Source organism: Eucalyptus grandis, chromosome 10 (genome assembly GCF_016545825.1).
Source record: "Eucalyptus grandis isolate ANBG69807.140 chromosome 10, ASM1654582v1, whole genome shotgun sequence".
Taxonomy (NCBI): Eukaryota; Viridiplantae; Streptophyta; class Magnoliopsida; order Myrtales; family Myrtaceae; genus Eucalyptus; species Eucalyptus grandis.
This window is the reverse complement of record NC_052621.1, coordinates 8,448,385-8,462,555: the sequence shown is the minus strand read 5'-3', so window position 1 is coordinate 8,462,555 and position 14,171 is coordinate 8,448,385. Positions and strand designations below refer to the sequence as shown.

The window sequence follows — 14,171 nt, the reverse complement described above, 5'->3', positions numbered from 1 at the left end:
AGGTTTTTACCGGAGCACACGAATGGGGGAGGAATATCTCGTGCCCCGGATGGGGATCCGTCGGAGTTACCGAAGACGGTAGTTGAATACTAAGTCTCTGTTCGTGGGTTCTTTGTCGTTTTCTCGTTGGACTGATGGGGCATCTCGACTGGTTAAATTTGAGCATGAGCTCAGCGTTTCTGGAATGCGGAAGAACGGCCGCTGCTGTCATCGACGCTGTGGAACTATCTCCTCACGCCATTTGGCAACATATTCCGTGCTCTCGGGGGTTAGTCACCAACTAATGTTGAGCCTTTCTACGTTCTTATTTCTTGGCGTTTGAAAAATCGTGTCCCCGCTACGAACTTCGGCGCGCTGAGAGAGACAGAGAAGGAGAGGATTTTTCGCTTATTCTCTTTCTTGACGTGGGTTGAAAAAAATATATGCTCGTATACCATGAAAGTATATGATATATTTCCACAGTTAGAGTTCTGTGTGGCCGCCGCAATATCTGTGTAATGAGCTGTGTAGAGATGGCCGAGAAGGAATGCGTTGTACTTTGCCGGGTGAAAAAGAATGTGTTATGATTCGATAGGTCTCTTGAGTGTTCAGTCTCCTCGCTTCCACTAACAGTGGCATTACAGGGTGAGGCACGGAAAGCGTGCCGAGCGGTCTCAGCAGGAAACTGGGGTGCGAGTTCTGATCTATTGTCATCTTAAGGTTCGATATGGCCGAGCTTCTTTTTTCGTGGTTGCGGGAAAAAGTGTCGGTGATGTGATTCTCAGGGTGTGCTACAGGCATTCTCGGGCTATTTTCCTTTTCGACCAAAGATTGTCACTTTCTGAACTCAAAGGTGTTCCCGAAGGCATTATCTGGATCCTTCCGCTTTGCAATCTCGTTTCTGTCGCAAGTCTAGCTGTTAAATCTAGGAACAAAGCATATCCTTGAAGCATCCTTCCTAAGCACTTTTCTATAACACAGTGGGGCTATCAGATGTTATCTTTTGGTTTTGGCTGAGATCCATTTTGTCGATCTATTGCACATTTCTTATCTTTTGAAGTTGACTACGTTAGATTTTAGTTCGGCAAAAATGAGTGTAAGTGGTGGTTATGCATATCCAGATCTTCTTAGGCATTAAAAATGTTCTATGCGCTTGTCTCCCATGTCTGCCTCTATTTAATGATTAGGAACTTTGTTTTAAACGCTGTTGATTTTTGTCAACGCTGTTGATTTTTGTCAACACTTTCTGTTCACTTCTTCCTTTTGTCTCAAAAGAAGTTCCCGGCTGCATTATGTCCTTGCTTTTTAGCAGAACAGACAAGAAGGAAAAGTTTAATTATTCTTTGTTCAGCTTCTTTTTCAATTTGTCCTTTGGTTGTGTGGTAATATAAACCCCCTTATTGGTGTGGCACTTTGGGGAAGTGTCAATGTGAAAAATATAAATAGACTAAGTCTGGCGTTGTTGGTCCCAAAAGGTGTTATTGATACTGTGCAACTACATCAAAGATGGACTCCCGAAAATCTGTGGAAGATCAGTTCTCCAAGTTGCATCCATGCTTGCCACTGGATACCAGAATCGGGATAGTCGGAGGTGGTCCGAGTGGATTATCAGCTGCCTATGCACTAGCAAAGCTCGGTTATAGAGACATCACAGTAATAGAGAAGCACAATACTGTGGGAGGCATGTGCGAATCGGTAGAAATTGAAGGTAAATAAAAGAAGGGTGCCTTCGCTATTCCACTGTCCAAGTTCACTAACATCTTTTGATCATTCGTACAGGAAAGGTTTATGATTTGGGTGGTCAAGTTCTTGCTGCTAACAGTGCACCTGTCATTTTTCACTTGGCAAAAGAATCTGGGACTCAATTAGAAGAAATGGACCTCCACAAACTAGCTCTCATTGACAGTCTTACCGGAGAGTATCATGACATAAATGTTGCAGAAGATTATATGTCTCTAGTCTCGCTCACCTTAGATATCCAGGTACCCTTCTTTTGGTAACACAGCGAAATGCCCATTCTGTTGGTTATGGCTGTTGCTTTCTTTTTAGCTGGAGTCAGCTTTTCATGTCATGTGCAGGATAAGGCAAAGGATACGAATCGTATAGGCATCCATGCAGTGAGTGAAATTGCATCAGACTTAACCCCAGCATATCTGGAGGCTCATGGAATCAAAAGCGTTCCCAAGTCTGTCCAATATGGATACACGGCATCTGGGTATGGATTTGTCCAAGACATGCCTTATGCTTACATTCATGAGTTCACTCGCACCAGCATGGCTGGAAAAATTCGACGTATGAAAGGTGGATATATGAACCTCTGGAAAAAAATCAGTGAGTCACTTCTGATAAAAGTGTGCTGCAATACTGAAGTACAAGCAGTCAGAAGGAACGGTTCAGGTGTTAATGTTGATATCACCAATTCTAGCGGAGAGACTGAGCATAAGGAGTTTGACAAGATAATCATCTCAGGTGCATTCCCCTTCAAGAATTCGAGAACATACAGATCAACTTCGTCTTCTACAGGTTCGTTGAGTATTTTACTCCCACTCTCTTAGTTGTGTTTTGTTTGGATTTTCATAAAAATGCTGTCACTGCAGAAGCTGACACTGGATTGTTGGATGTGAGCGACCTTGAAAGGGAGCTATTCAGCAAAGTGCAAACAATAGATTATTACACCACCGTCTTGAAGATAAAGGGGCTTGAACGCATTCCTGTTGGCTTTTATTATTTGGGTGAATATATGGAAGACCCTTCAACAATTGGACATCCGGTTGCAATACAAAGATTTTATGCTGACTCCAATATCTTCTTGTTCTGGTCCTATGGTGACTCTGTGAATATCAGAGGATCTAACATTATCGATCTGGCGATTGAAGTAGTTAGAAGAATGGGTGGACAAGTTGAGAAGGTCGTTCTTCAGAGGCGTTTCAAGTACTTTCCTCACGTAAGCAGCAAAGGTATGTTAAATAACGCATGGTGATTCATGGGAGCCATAAGCTACATACAAACTTTTTTTTATAACTTTTTCTGTGATTTGACGCAGATATGAAGGAAGGATTCTATGAGAGAATAGAATCCGAACTTCAGGGTCATCGAAACACATATTATGTAGGAGGGCTTTTTGCTTTCGAGCTCACAGAAAGAAATTCATCTTATGCAATGGCTTTAATCTGCAAGCACTTTGCCAGTGCAAATTCCCTCCCAGCATTACCTTATGTGAAGGTGAGTCAGCTCTCTTGATCTATAAACTTACATGGGTTACTGATAATGGAAAGAGCATTAATGCAGCTATGATATACTGAGATATATATTTCTCTTGCAGAGTCTGTTCACCTTGCAACTAGACCAAGAGGAGACCGGCCTTAAAACTTTGAGTGAAACACATGGCATTGTTTTCCCTGACCTCCCCAACCTTGATAGCTATTTGAAGCATTGGGCTGCCAAAGAAATCACTCAAAACAAGACTCTTTATACATGGATCAATGAAGAAGGGGCAGTGGTGTGCCAGAGAACATATGCAGAGCTTGACTCCAATGCTTCTTGCATTGCTCATAAGCTCTTGACAAGCCGGAAACCTACTATCAAGCCAGGTGACAGGGTTTTACTTGTCCACGTTCCGGGTTTGGACTTCGTTGATTCCTTTTTTGGTTGTTTAAGAGCCAAAGTCGTACCTGTTCCAGTACTTCCACCCGATCCATTGCAAAGAGGTGGGCAGGCACTTACGAAAATTGAGAACATTGCCAAATTGTGCAATGCAGTGGCCATCCTGTCAACTGTTGGCTATCATTCTGCAGTTAGGGCAGGGTCAGTAAAGAATTTGATCTCTTTCACCAGAAAAAGTGCAGAAAGCACAGCACAGTGGCCTAATCTTCCATGGCTGCACACAGATTCTTGGATCAAAAGCTCCAAGGTTTTGCCTGCTTCAAACATTGGCTCTCAATCAGAATCTCAGCCAGATGATCTGTGCTTTTTGCAATTTACATCTGGTTCAACCGGTGATGCTAAGGGTGTCATGATAACACATGGCGGACTCATTCATAATGTCAAATTGATGCGGAGGAGATACCGAAGCACTTCTAATACTGTGCTAGTAAGTTGGCTTCCTCAGTACCATGACATGGGTTTGATTGGAGGACTTTTTACGGCAATGGTTTGTGGTGGGACAGCAATCCTTTTTTCTCCATTGACATTCATCAGGAATCCGCTCCTGTGGCTTCAAACAATCAGCGATTACAAGGCCACACACAGTGCGGGCCCCAATTTCGCCTTCGAGCTAGTGATTCGAAGGCTAGAAGCAGACAAGGCTAAGGCGCACGATTATGATCTCTCTTCCATGATTTTTTTCATGATCGCTGCGGAACCAGTAAGGCAGAAAACGCTCAAAAGATTCGTTGAGCTCACTCGTCCCTATGGCCTTTCTCAGGAGGTGATGGCTCCAGGCTATGGCTTGGCAGAAAATTGTGTCTTTGTTGGCTGTGCCTATGGCAAAAAGAAGCCTATATTGGTAGATTGGCAGGGAAGAATTTGCTGTGGATACGTGGATCCCAATGATGCGGATGTTGACATAAGAATTGTTGATGCAGACACAGGTTTAGAGGTTGACGAAGATGGGAAGGAAGGCGAGATATGGATTAGTAGTCCGAGCGCTGGAATTGGGTACTGGGGCAAGGAAGAACTTAGCCAGAAAACTTTCAGAAACAAGCTTCAGAAATTCCCTGGAAGAAAGTACACAAGAACGGGAGACTTGGGACGAGTAATCCAGGGTAACTTGTTCATCACAGGAAGGATCAAGGATCTCATAATTGTAGCTGGAAGAAACATTTACTCAGCAGATGTTGAGAAGACGGTTGAGAGCTCATCTGAGCTTCTACGCCCTGGTTGCTGTGCCGTCATCAGTGTTCCAGAAGATGTCCTATCAGCGAAAGGCATTTCACTTCCGGATGCCTCTGATGAGGTTGGCTTGGTTGTAATTGCAGAGTTAAAAGATGGTAAACCCGTGGACAAGGACATCATAAAGCAAATTGAATCCCGTGTGGCGGAAGAACATGGGGTAACTGTCGCCTCTGTCAAGTTGATCAGGCCTAGAACCATAAGTAAGACAACCTCAGGGAAGATCAAGAGGTTCGAATGCCTCAAGCAGTTTGTTGATGGAACTCTCAACACAGTTCCAGATCCAATTGTGACAAAGAGATTGCTGACCAGATCTTTCACCACTGGGACGTGTAGGGAGGGAAACACTCCTCGATCCCACCTCGCTAAAAGTTCTCTACCACCAAGCCCAAAATTAAGCAATAGAAATATTGTGGAGTTTCTGAAGCAGCTAGTCAGTGAACAGACGGGTATTTCAATCCAGAACATTTCAGCCACTGAAAGCCTTGTGTCCTATGGCATTGATTCAATAGGCGTGGTCAGAGCTGCTCAAAAGCTTTCGGATTTTCTTGGAGTGCCTGTTGGAGCTGTAGATATATTCACTGCAACCTGCATAGCAGACTTGGCAAACTTCGCCGAGAATCTTTTAATGAAGTCTCAACCCCATCTGGTCACCACCCAATCCAACCATTCAGAGCCAGAAATCCTCACTGCTGACTTCTCCATGGAAATTTCCAGACTTCACCCCTGGCTTATCTGGTCCTTCCAACTTCTTGCTCTTCTCTATGTTTCTTTCATTCTGGTTTTCCCTGCTTATTTATCAGTTTCCGCTTTTCAAATTTTGGTTGTGGCCAGCCAAAAACTGATTGATGGACTTCCCTGGTTGCATCATACAAGTGTCGTGCTTCTTGCACCTCTTTTCTGGATCCTCTGTATTGCCTTGACCAGCATATCCATTGCCTTTTTCGGTAATTCTTTCCTGCGCATAAATTACGCCCTGACTCCTGAAGTATCTGTCTGGTCTGTGGATTTTGTCAAGTGGTGGGCACTTTACAAGGCTCAGGAGGTATCCTCCAAAGTCCTTGCAGTGCATCTCAGAGGAACAGTGTTCCTTAAACACTGGTTTGAGATGCTTGGAGCAAGGATTGGATCATCAGTTTTACTAGACACAGTTGACATAACAGACCCTTCTCTGGTTTCAATCGGAGATGGAGCAGTGATTGCAGAAGGTGCTCTGCTTCAAAGTCACGAAGTGCGGAACAGCGTCTTGAGATTCCAGCCAATAAGGATTGGCAGGAATTGCTCAGTTGGCCCTTATGCTGTTATCCAGAAAGGAAGTGTTTTAGGAGAAGGAGCTGAAGTGCTGGCCTTGCAAAAAAGTGAAGGTGGGAAGTCTGTCCTTAAGATGACCAAGGCAGAAAACATACTGAAGGTAAGTGCTGTTTTCCTTTTTCTTTCTGATAAGATGCGCAGCTTTCTTTGTAAAGCCTTTAACCACTTAGGTACTTGTTTTGTTCATATGAACTCTTTGTTTGTGCTCTACCCATTTTTAGAGGTATACTTATTAATTGGTCCAAAAGTCAGCTCTGAGAGTTTCATATCTTTTTTCAACAATTGAAACATCCTGATGATAGATTAGATTATATGTAACTATGACAATTATTTAGTTTGAGCACGTAGAGTTGCACTCTCATGCAAATTGTGTGTACCGAAATCTATTCATTGTAAAATTTTATGCTCCAAATCAACCAAAATCTGCATTTTACTCCATGTAGTTATGTATCAGTTTTTGGTCTTTCCAGTTAGCAAAATCTAAATATAGTCTCTAGTTGGTGAATCTAATAGTGCTCTACCTTACGTACTTGCTTAGCAAGAATACTCATCTAATTACCTTTTCGTGGTAGCAAAACTTATATTGTGGTTAGTATTTGTAATGGTGCTCTACCTCACTGGTGCTAGTCTGAAGGCAAAAGAACGTCTACTTTTGTAGTGCGGGTTATAAAGGGCTTATACTTGTTTCAAGCAATATTCTCCTACAAATAGTGAATAATAGATTATTCAGTTGATGTGTACTGATATGAAAAAAACATTTCCAAACCCTTGATGGAAGCATCCAGTTAGGCTGTCATTTTGTTCCTAACATTGTTTAAAAAGGGAGTGGGTGGAATTTCGTGGTCATATTACTCTTGAAGCTATTTTTTGAAGTTCCAAAGCAAGTGCACTATTGATTGACTTAATTTGCAGGATGCTGATAGTTTTTTGTGTGATAGTTCTGATAGTAAATGAGTAGTTTAAATATAAGAAATTGCAGTAGAAATTAGTCACTGGAACTCTGTAATTTTTCTTCTTTTTTTCAGTCTCCTTCATCATGGTCAACCTTGTCTTTGGTTTTCACAGTCACTAATGGGGTCTCTGATGCTCAGAGTTGCATCTTAACATTCATAAGATGATGGAAGCATCATACATGAATATTTTCCTGTTTTTTGCTGTACAAATCAATAATCCGGCATCTACTGTTTCGACATTTCAGGTTTCCCCGGGAAGTCTGAAAGAGACCATACAACAGTTCATGGGCATCTACATGGTTGGTCTTGTCAGCTCTTTGTCGGCCACTGCTGTTTTCTTGCTCTACATGAGGCTGTCTCAGAAAGTTCCTTCCCTTGAACAGTTGGCTTTTCTTTGCATTTCGGGAGCTTTACACTGGGTTCCGTTCACCATCGTGGCATACGCCACCATGTTTACAAACACCTTGCCTAATCCATTCGAGTTTGCCATTTCTTTGGCAACCGCCTACTTTGCTCATGGCCTGGTCCTTAGTTTATTGACATCCATCTTTACCAATCTGCTTGCCAGTAAAGAAAAGAAAACACAGACTCACATCAAAACCTGGCTTGGCCACCGACTTGCTGTTGCTTGCCACCTCCGATTTGCCAAGCTTCTTTCTGGAACAGAAGCCTTCTGCATGTACTTGCACTTGTTAGGTGCAAAAGTAGGCAAGTATTGTTCCATCAGATCCATCAACCCGGTTGCAGATCCAAGGATGGTTTCGATAGGTGCTGGTGTCCATTTAGGTGATTTTAGCAGGATCATGACGGGTTTCTATTCCCAGAGTGGATACATCCAGAGTAATGTTCATGTGAAGGATAATTCAGTTATTGGGAGCCAAAGCCTTATTCTCCCCGGTTCAGTAGTTGAGAAGGATGTTATTCTCGGGGCAATTTCAGTTGCTCCAGTGAATTCAGTTCTCCAAAGTGGTGGTGTTTACATGGGGTCTCAAAGTCCAGTTATGGTAAAAAACACTACACACGCTATGGATGACAGGATAGAGGAGATGGATTCAAGATATAAAAGGATAGTTGGCAATTTGGCCGCTAACTTGGCAGCTACGACTTTGAAGGTGAAATCGAGATACTTCCATCGTATCGGTGTCAGCGGGAAGGGATATTTGAAACTCTACGACGACATTCAAGGATTGCCAGAGCACAACATCTTCGGCCCCGGAAAGAAGTACACAGTCATTGTCCGTCACAGCAATAGCTTGAGTGCTGATGATGACGCAAGGTTAGATGCACGAGGAGCAGCACTAAGGATACTCTCGGATGAAAAGGGGGACGATTCTCCACTTCTCGACTTGACTTTGAAGACAGGGAAGGCATTCTATGCCCGCACGATCTCTGATTTTGCAACTTGGCTGGTGTGTGGGCTTGCTGCGAGGGAGGAACACGTCAAGCGGGTGCCGCACGTGCGAGATGCAGTGTGGACCTCCCTCCGTCAAGCTGACTCCTATGCGGAAATGCATTACTACTCAAATATCTGTAGGCTCTTCCGCTTTAAGGATGGACAGGAAATGTATGTGAAGTTCAAGTTGAGGCCATCCGACAAAAATATCGGAGAAGATACTGGCAAAGTGGAACCCTCAGGGATCCTTCCGCCTGAAACTGGTGCGATACCAAGGGATGCTAATGACACCCGCCCGTTACTTTTCCTAGCTGAAGATTTCCAGAACCGTGTGAAGTCTCCAAACGGAGTCCGTTACATATTCCAGCTTCAAGTCATGCCAGTTCCACAGGACGAAGCTGCACGCGACATTGCTCTCGATTGCACGAAACCTTGGGACGAATCGCAGTTTCCCTACATAGATGTTGGGGAGGTGATTATCAATGAAAATCTGACTAAAGAAGGCTCGGAAAGGCTAGAATTTAATCCTTTCCTCCGATGCCATGAGGTGGATGTAATCCGGGCCACATCAAGTAGTCAGAGCGCATCTATCGATCACGGCCGTTCGCTAGTCTATGAGATCTGCCAGCACCTGAGAAATGGAGATCCTCTTCCTGAGGCATGGAGGGTCTTCCTGGAGCAGTCGGACGTGAAGGTCGACCTCTCGGGTTGTCCAATGGCCGCTGCACTCCAGAGAAAAGACACCGAGAAAGTGACCCTATCAAGGCCCTGGTACTTAACCACATGGGCTGTTTTCGCTCAGCCGCTGCTACAAACAATACTGCCCTACTTTCTCCTCGGACTAATCATCTACTTCCCCCTGAACTTGCTCCTCCACTGCAAGAACACCAGGAACATGCCGGTCCACTGGACATTCCCCTTCTTCTGGGTGTCGACCGGGGTTTTAGCTGCATTGGCCTGCGTGGCAGCAAAGTACATCCTCGTGGGAAAGAAGAGAGAGGAAGAAACCGTGCATATATGGAGCAGAGGGGTGTTCATGGATACGGTGTGGCAAGCCATCAGGACAGTGTTCGGGGACTACTTCGTGGAGATGACGAGCGGCTCGGCATTGTTCCTGATGTGGATGAAGCTGATGGGGTCGTACATCGAGCTGGACAAGGGGACCTACGTGGACTCCATGGGAGCGGCGTTGAACCCCGAGATGGTGGAGGTCGAGGGAGGCGGGAGCGTGGAGAGGGAGGCCCTGCTGTTCGGGCACGTGTACGACGGCGAAGGCGGGGTGGTGAAGTTCGGGAAGATCGTGGTGGGAGAGAGGGGTTCGTCGGGAGCAGGGCAGTGGCCATGCCCGGAGTGGTCGTGGAAAGCGAAGGGAGCTTGAGCGCTCTCTCACTCGCCATGAAGGGAGAGGTCATTAGGTCAAGATGATCAAGAGGATTGCGCATGTTACTTAGCCGGAAAAACATGGGACCATATCATATTGGTTATAGTTCATTAGTACCGTGCAATCATCTCTAGTGAATTTCGCCGAATAAGCACGAGAACATATAATAAAGTTTATTAGCTCTCTCCCCGTGAAAAATGTAGCACGGGAGGTAGTGTCTACGATAAAAGTTTTCGCAGCAAGACAGGAGTGCATCTATACGCTGTCGAGTTACTAAATGCAACCATATAATATATATATTGACATCATATGTATAGAACTAGCTTATGCCATTATGCACTAAAATCCTAATGTAACGACCTAGTCCTGCGAGGGATGGGCCAAGAGCATAATTTGTGAGGATGGCGATGGGGACCTATGAAGCACCGATACTCTCCAAAAATCTTCGTGTCGTGTCAGACAGTTCGACACGTGTCTGACACTCTCGAACACTCGGTCAACGCGTGTCGGAAAATATGATACATGGTCAACTTTTTCGACACTCTCCAATACTCGAGTCGAAATTCTAACATACGAGTTTTTATACGTGATTTCAATATCGAGATCAATTTTAATCAATAAATGAGATGTCAAAATGTATATATATGAAAAAATAAAACATAATAATAAAAATAATAAATTAAGAAAGAAGAAAAATGTAGTTTTCTCTTCTCTTCTAACTCTCACTTTCCGTGATACACAATTCACCCCTTAAGTTTTTTTTTTTTCCCTCTTTCGACATATCCAACATGTGAGTCCAAAACGTCGATTACTTGTTTTTCTCCAAGTTTTATGAATTATTGTAATAGACTTGAATTTGTCAAATTGAAACAATGAATGATATAATAAATAGTGAATTAATATTTTTAGTGTAAATTCATTTTAGGCTTTTTTTATTATTTATTTATTTGAATAAAATTAATTTGATGGAAATAATCATAAAAATGATAATTTATTATGTATATATAAATATATATATTAATATACAACGTGTCGAAATTTTCTATTTTTTTTAAACGACGTGTCGGCGTTTTATGAGAAAACGTACATGTGCATAATTGGTGTTACGTCGGTGCTTTATTTAGATGGGACAGAAATGAACCAAATCTCATATTACTTGGAGATAGTAATAAGGTGTCTTATAAGGAATAGTATTTGTGCTAACTCACAATGAGATCTTTTATGGGCAAAGCCTAGAAGAACAAAACCGTGAGAACAATGGCAATGCGGCTGCGGCACAAAGCAGACAACACCATTGCGAGTGGGCCTGAGCGTTACACCTAATTAGCGACGATGCTTCAAGACCTCAAGAGGGAAATTGATACGCGTCGCCCTGACACCGGCCTCCCGAGATCGAAGTCCAGGGATGGCTCGGGATGGCAGAACATGGGGCAGGGATGATCACAAGACTGTCGTGAGTCAGATGTGGATTTGATTTTCGATTCTTCGATCGTGGGGTCCTATTGTCATTCTTTAAACGAGTCGGTAAAGATTATAAAAAACTTCTTTTTCTCAAGTTGTAAGATTTCTTTAAATGGGCTCTGCCTAATTCCACCTCAAGCTGTCGGACTCGGTCACCCTTGCGCCCCAAAAGAAAAGAAAGAGGTGATGATAAATAATAATCTTGGAGGAATAGAAAAGATTGGTCAAAGTCTTTTTGTGTCCCCTCTTTCTTTATTCTCCTTTCCTAAAATTTAGTCAGGACACATAAATACATTACGTTAGAGAGCGGGAAGACTTGAAAAAGAAAATCAAGTAAAATACCTTCTTGTTTTCACACAGAAATGGACGTGCTTTCGCGGTCGAAAAGGAGGGAGATTTTTTAGAGCCTCGAAAACGATGGCAACACGATCCGACAAAGATCCAGAAGAGAAGAGAGGAAGAAAGGACCGGCGTTCGCGGTGGAAAATATTGGATACCCATCGATCAATCACTGATGCCCATCTTTAGCAGTGAAGATTGACTTTGACCATAGAAGCGACTTCAGACGATGATGCCGGAAGAGACTCTGGAGGAGGAGGAGGGGATTGAGAATTCCTGGAGGAGGAGAGAGAGATTTCCATGCCCGATGTGACTGAGAGCTAACTAGAAAGCTGGCGCTCATTGATGATTAGTTGATTACATTGAGTATATATAAATGATTTGAGCCTCGCTGCTGGCTCGTGAATCTGGAACCGCCACGTCCCCTTACACGCTCGTGGAGATCTGCTCCCTGGGAATGGACGCGTCCCCGTTGCTGATCTTCGGTCCGTTTCGGCTCTCCGCCATCGCCGACATCGCGGCGTCGATGAACTCGTCCAGCGCCCGCACGGACGACCCCCTGGCTGCGGCGCCGGCGCCGGCGTCGTCTCTCAGGGCGCTCTGGATCATGTCCCTCGCTTCCCTCGCCCGCCTCCTCATCTCCCTCCCACTCTCCGTCTCCCCCATCGCCGTCTCGATCTTCTCCCTCAGCGCCTCGGCCCTCACCTCGCCGCTCCTCCCCCGCGCCACCTCCAGGCAGGCCCCGACCCCGCCTCCCTCCAGCAGGCTCGCGTTGAAGAACTGCTCCGCCGCCATCGGCCACCCCAGCAGCGGTACCCCGTTGCTCAGCGCCTCCAGGACCGAGTTCCAGCCGCAGTGCGTCAGGAACGCCGCCACCGCCCCGTGCGCCAGTATCTCCGCCTGCGGCGCCCACCTCTCCACCAGCAGCCCCCTCCCTGCGGTCCTCCGCTCGAACCCCTCCGGCAGCCACGCCCCCGCGTCGAACTCGGCGTTTATGTCGTGCCCGACCGGCGGCCTCACCACCCATAGGAAGTCGCGGCCGCTGGACTCCAGCGCGGTCGCCAGCTCCATCATGTGCGGGGCGGTGAGGGTGTTCATGGAGCCGAACGACACGTAGAGCACTGACTTTGGAGGCTTCGTGTCCAGCCAAGCTGTGCACTGCTCCGGGCTCGCGCCATCCGGCCTCGAAGGCGTCGTGGAGCGGCGGTTTTTCTCGGACAAGAGGACGGGCCCCACCGGCCAGACCTCCACGCCGAGCTTCCGCCGGAAGTAGGACAGCCCGACGCCGTCGAACTCGGCCACCGTGTTGAACAGGATCCCGTTCGAATCCGCCCAGGCTGAGAGGTTCGAAGCCTGGAACACCGACCACTCGTCGGTCCCGTCGGCCTCGAGGATGGTCAGCGGCAGCTGCGAGACGTGCACCGGCGACCCTTCCTGAAAGTCCGGCAACGAGAACTCGACGGCATCTGGCTTCTTCCGGTGAGGCAGGTTGACCCAAAGGGAGTAGTAGCAGGCGAGGCCGAACCCGCTGGCGCCGCTGAAGACGGCGTGGAAGATGCCGAGCTCGCGGCACACGGTGGCGGTCCAGCCGAAGAAGATGTCCGCGATGACGCAGAGGGGCTTCCGGCCGCCGGCGACGAGGCCGAGGAGGAGGTCGCGGAAGGGCCCTCGGAGGGAGGTGGAGGCGTGGAGGAGGCGGGCGACGAGGGGGTAGGGAGGGCGTTGGTGTTGTCGGCGTCCGGGGAAGGCCGTGGTCGGAGGGGCGGAAGGGGAGCTCGACGAGGCGGAGGGCGGTGGAGGGAGGGAGGGAGGAGCGGAGCTTGGCGATGTTGAGAGGGGTGTTGAGGAAGGTGATGGTGAGGTTGGGAAGGCGCCTGAGCTTGCTCTCGAGGTGAAGGGCGAGGGCGAGGAAGGGGATGATGTGGCCTTGAGCCATGAAGGGGAAGACGACGATGTTGGTTTGGTCCTCCTCCATCATCGGCGGCGGCGGCGGCGGCGGCGGCGGCGGCGGAACGGAGATGGCGATGATCAATGGTGGCAAGGAGGAAGAAGGAGAAAAAGAAGAAGATGCTTCTTTCCTGTTCCTTTTGGCAGGAATTGTATAAATTATGAATCCATAACGGGCCGGCCACATATTTTAAAAAAATAAAAAATAAAAAATAAAAATTGGGGTGCTTCTAACGGGCGGTGATTTCCCTAAAATTTGTCCTAATTTTTTTAAATTATCTTAAGGTGGGTCAGAAAAATCTATAGTAATTTAACTATGCCGTGGTAATTTAATTGTGGTGGTCATAACCCATTTTCATTTTACGGATAATTTACCTTTATGAACGATAACCTATCTATAATCTTAATCCGATTCAATAATTAATTAATCGTAAAATATCTAAATAATATCACAGAGTCGCTAATACATGGTAATTTTCCTCAATAATGTTATTGCTCTTTAAATCTGCATAAAAGA

The 14,171-nt window shown here is 46.0% G+C and overlaps 2 protein-coding genes across 2 annotated transcripts; one reads left to right on the top strand and one right to left on the bottom strand.

Annotated features, from left to right (window-relative positions):
* The first annotated feature begins 366 nt into the window (after window positions 1-366).
* On the top strand, window positions 367-10,012 carry LOC104421554. The gene is made up of 8 exons (XM_039303863.1): window positions 367-832; window positions 1,455-1,687; window positions 1,759-1,961; window positions 2,058-2,502; window positions 2,577-2,936; window positions 3,023-3,201; window positions 3,302-6,280; window positions 7,379-10,012. The coding sequence occupies exons 2-8, from the start codon at window positions 1,486-1,488 to the stop codon at window positions 9,902-9,904; spliced, it is 6,894 nt and encodes a 2,297-aa protein (XP_039159797.1). The 5' UTR covers window positions 367-832; window positions 1,455-1,485; the 3' UTR covers window positions 9,905-10,012.
* A 1,672-nt stretch (window positions 10,013-11,684) lies between these two features.
* LOC104421553 (UDP-glycosyltransferase 92A1) lies at window positions 11,685-13,790 on the bottom strand. The gene is given in 2 exon segments (XM_010033543.3): window positions 11,685-13,424; window positions 13,426-13,790. Coding segments are annotated over 2 exon segments (1,551 nt in total). The 5' UTR covers window positions 13,686-13,790; the 3' UTR covers window positions 11,685-12,133.
* Window positions 13,791-14,171: the final 381 nt, after the last annotated feature.

Bases quoted from the DNA above. Each gene is read 5' to 3' on its own strand.
- LOC104421554 (XM_039303863.1), top strand. From the start codon at position 1,486: ATGGACTCCCGAAAATCTGTGGAAGATCAGTTCTCCAAGTTGCATCCA. The intron at 1,688-1,758 runs GTAAATAAAAGA...TCATTCGTACAG, and splicing joins CGAATCGGTAGAAATTGAAG to GAAAGGTTTATGATTTGGGT. The intron at 2,503-2,576 runs GTTCGTTGAGTA...CTGTCACTGCAG, and splicing joins ATCAACTTCGTCTTCTACAG to AAGCTGACACTGGATTGTTG.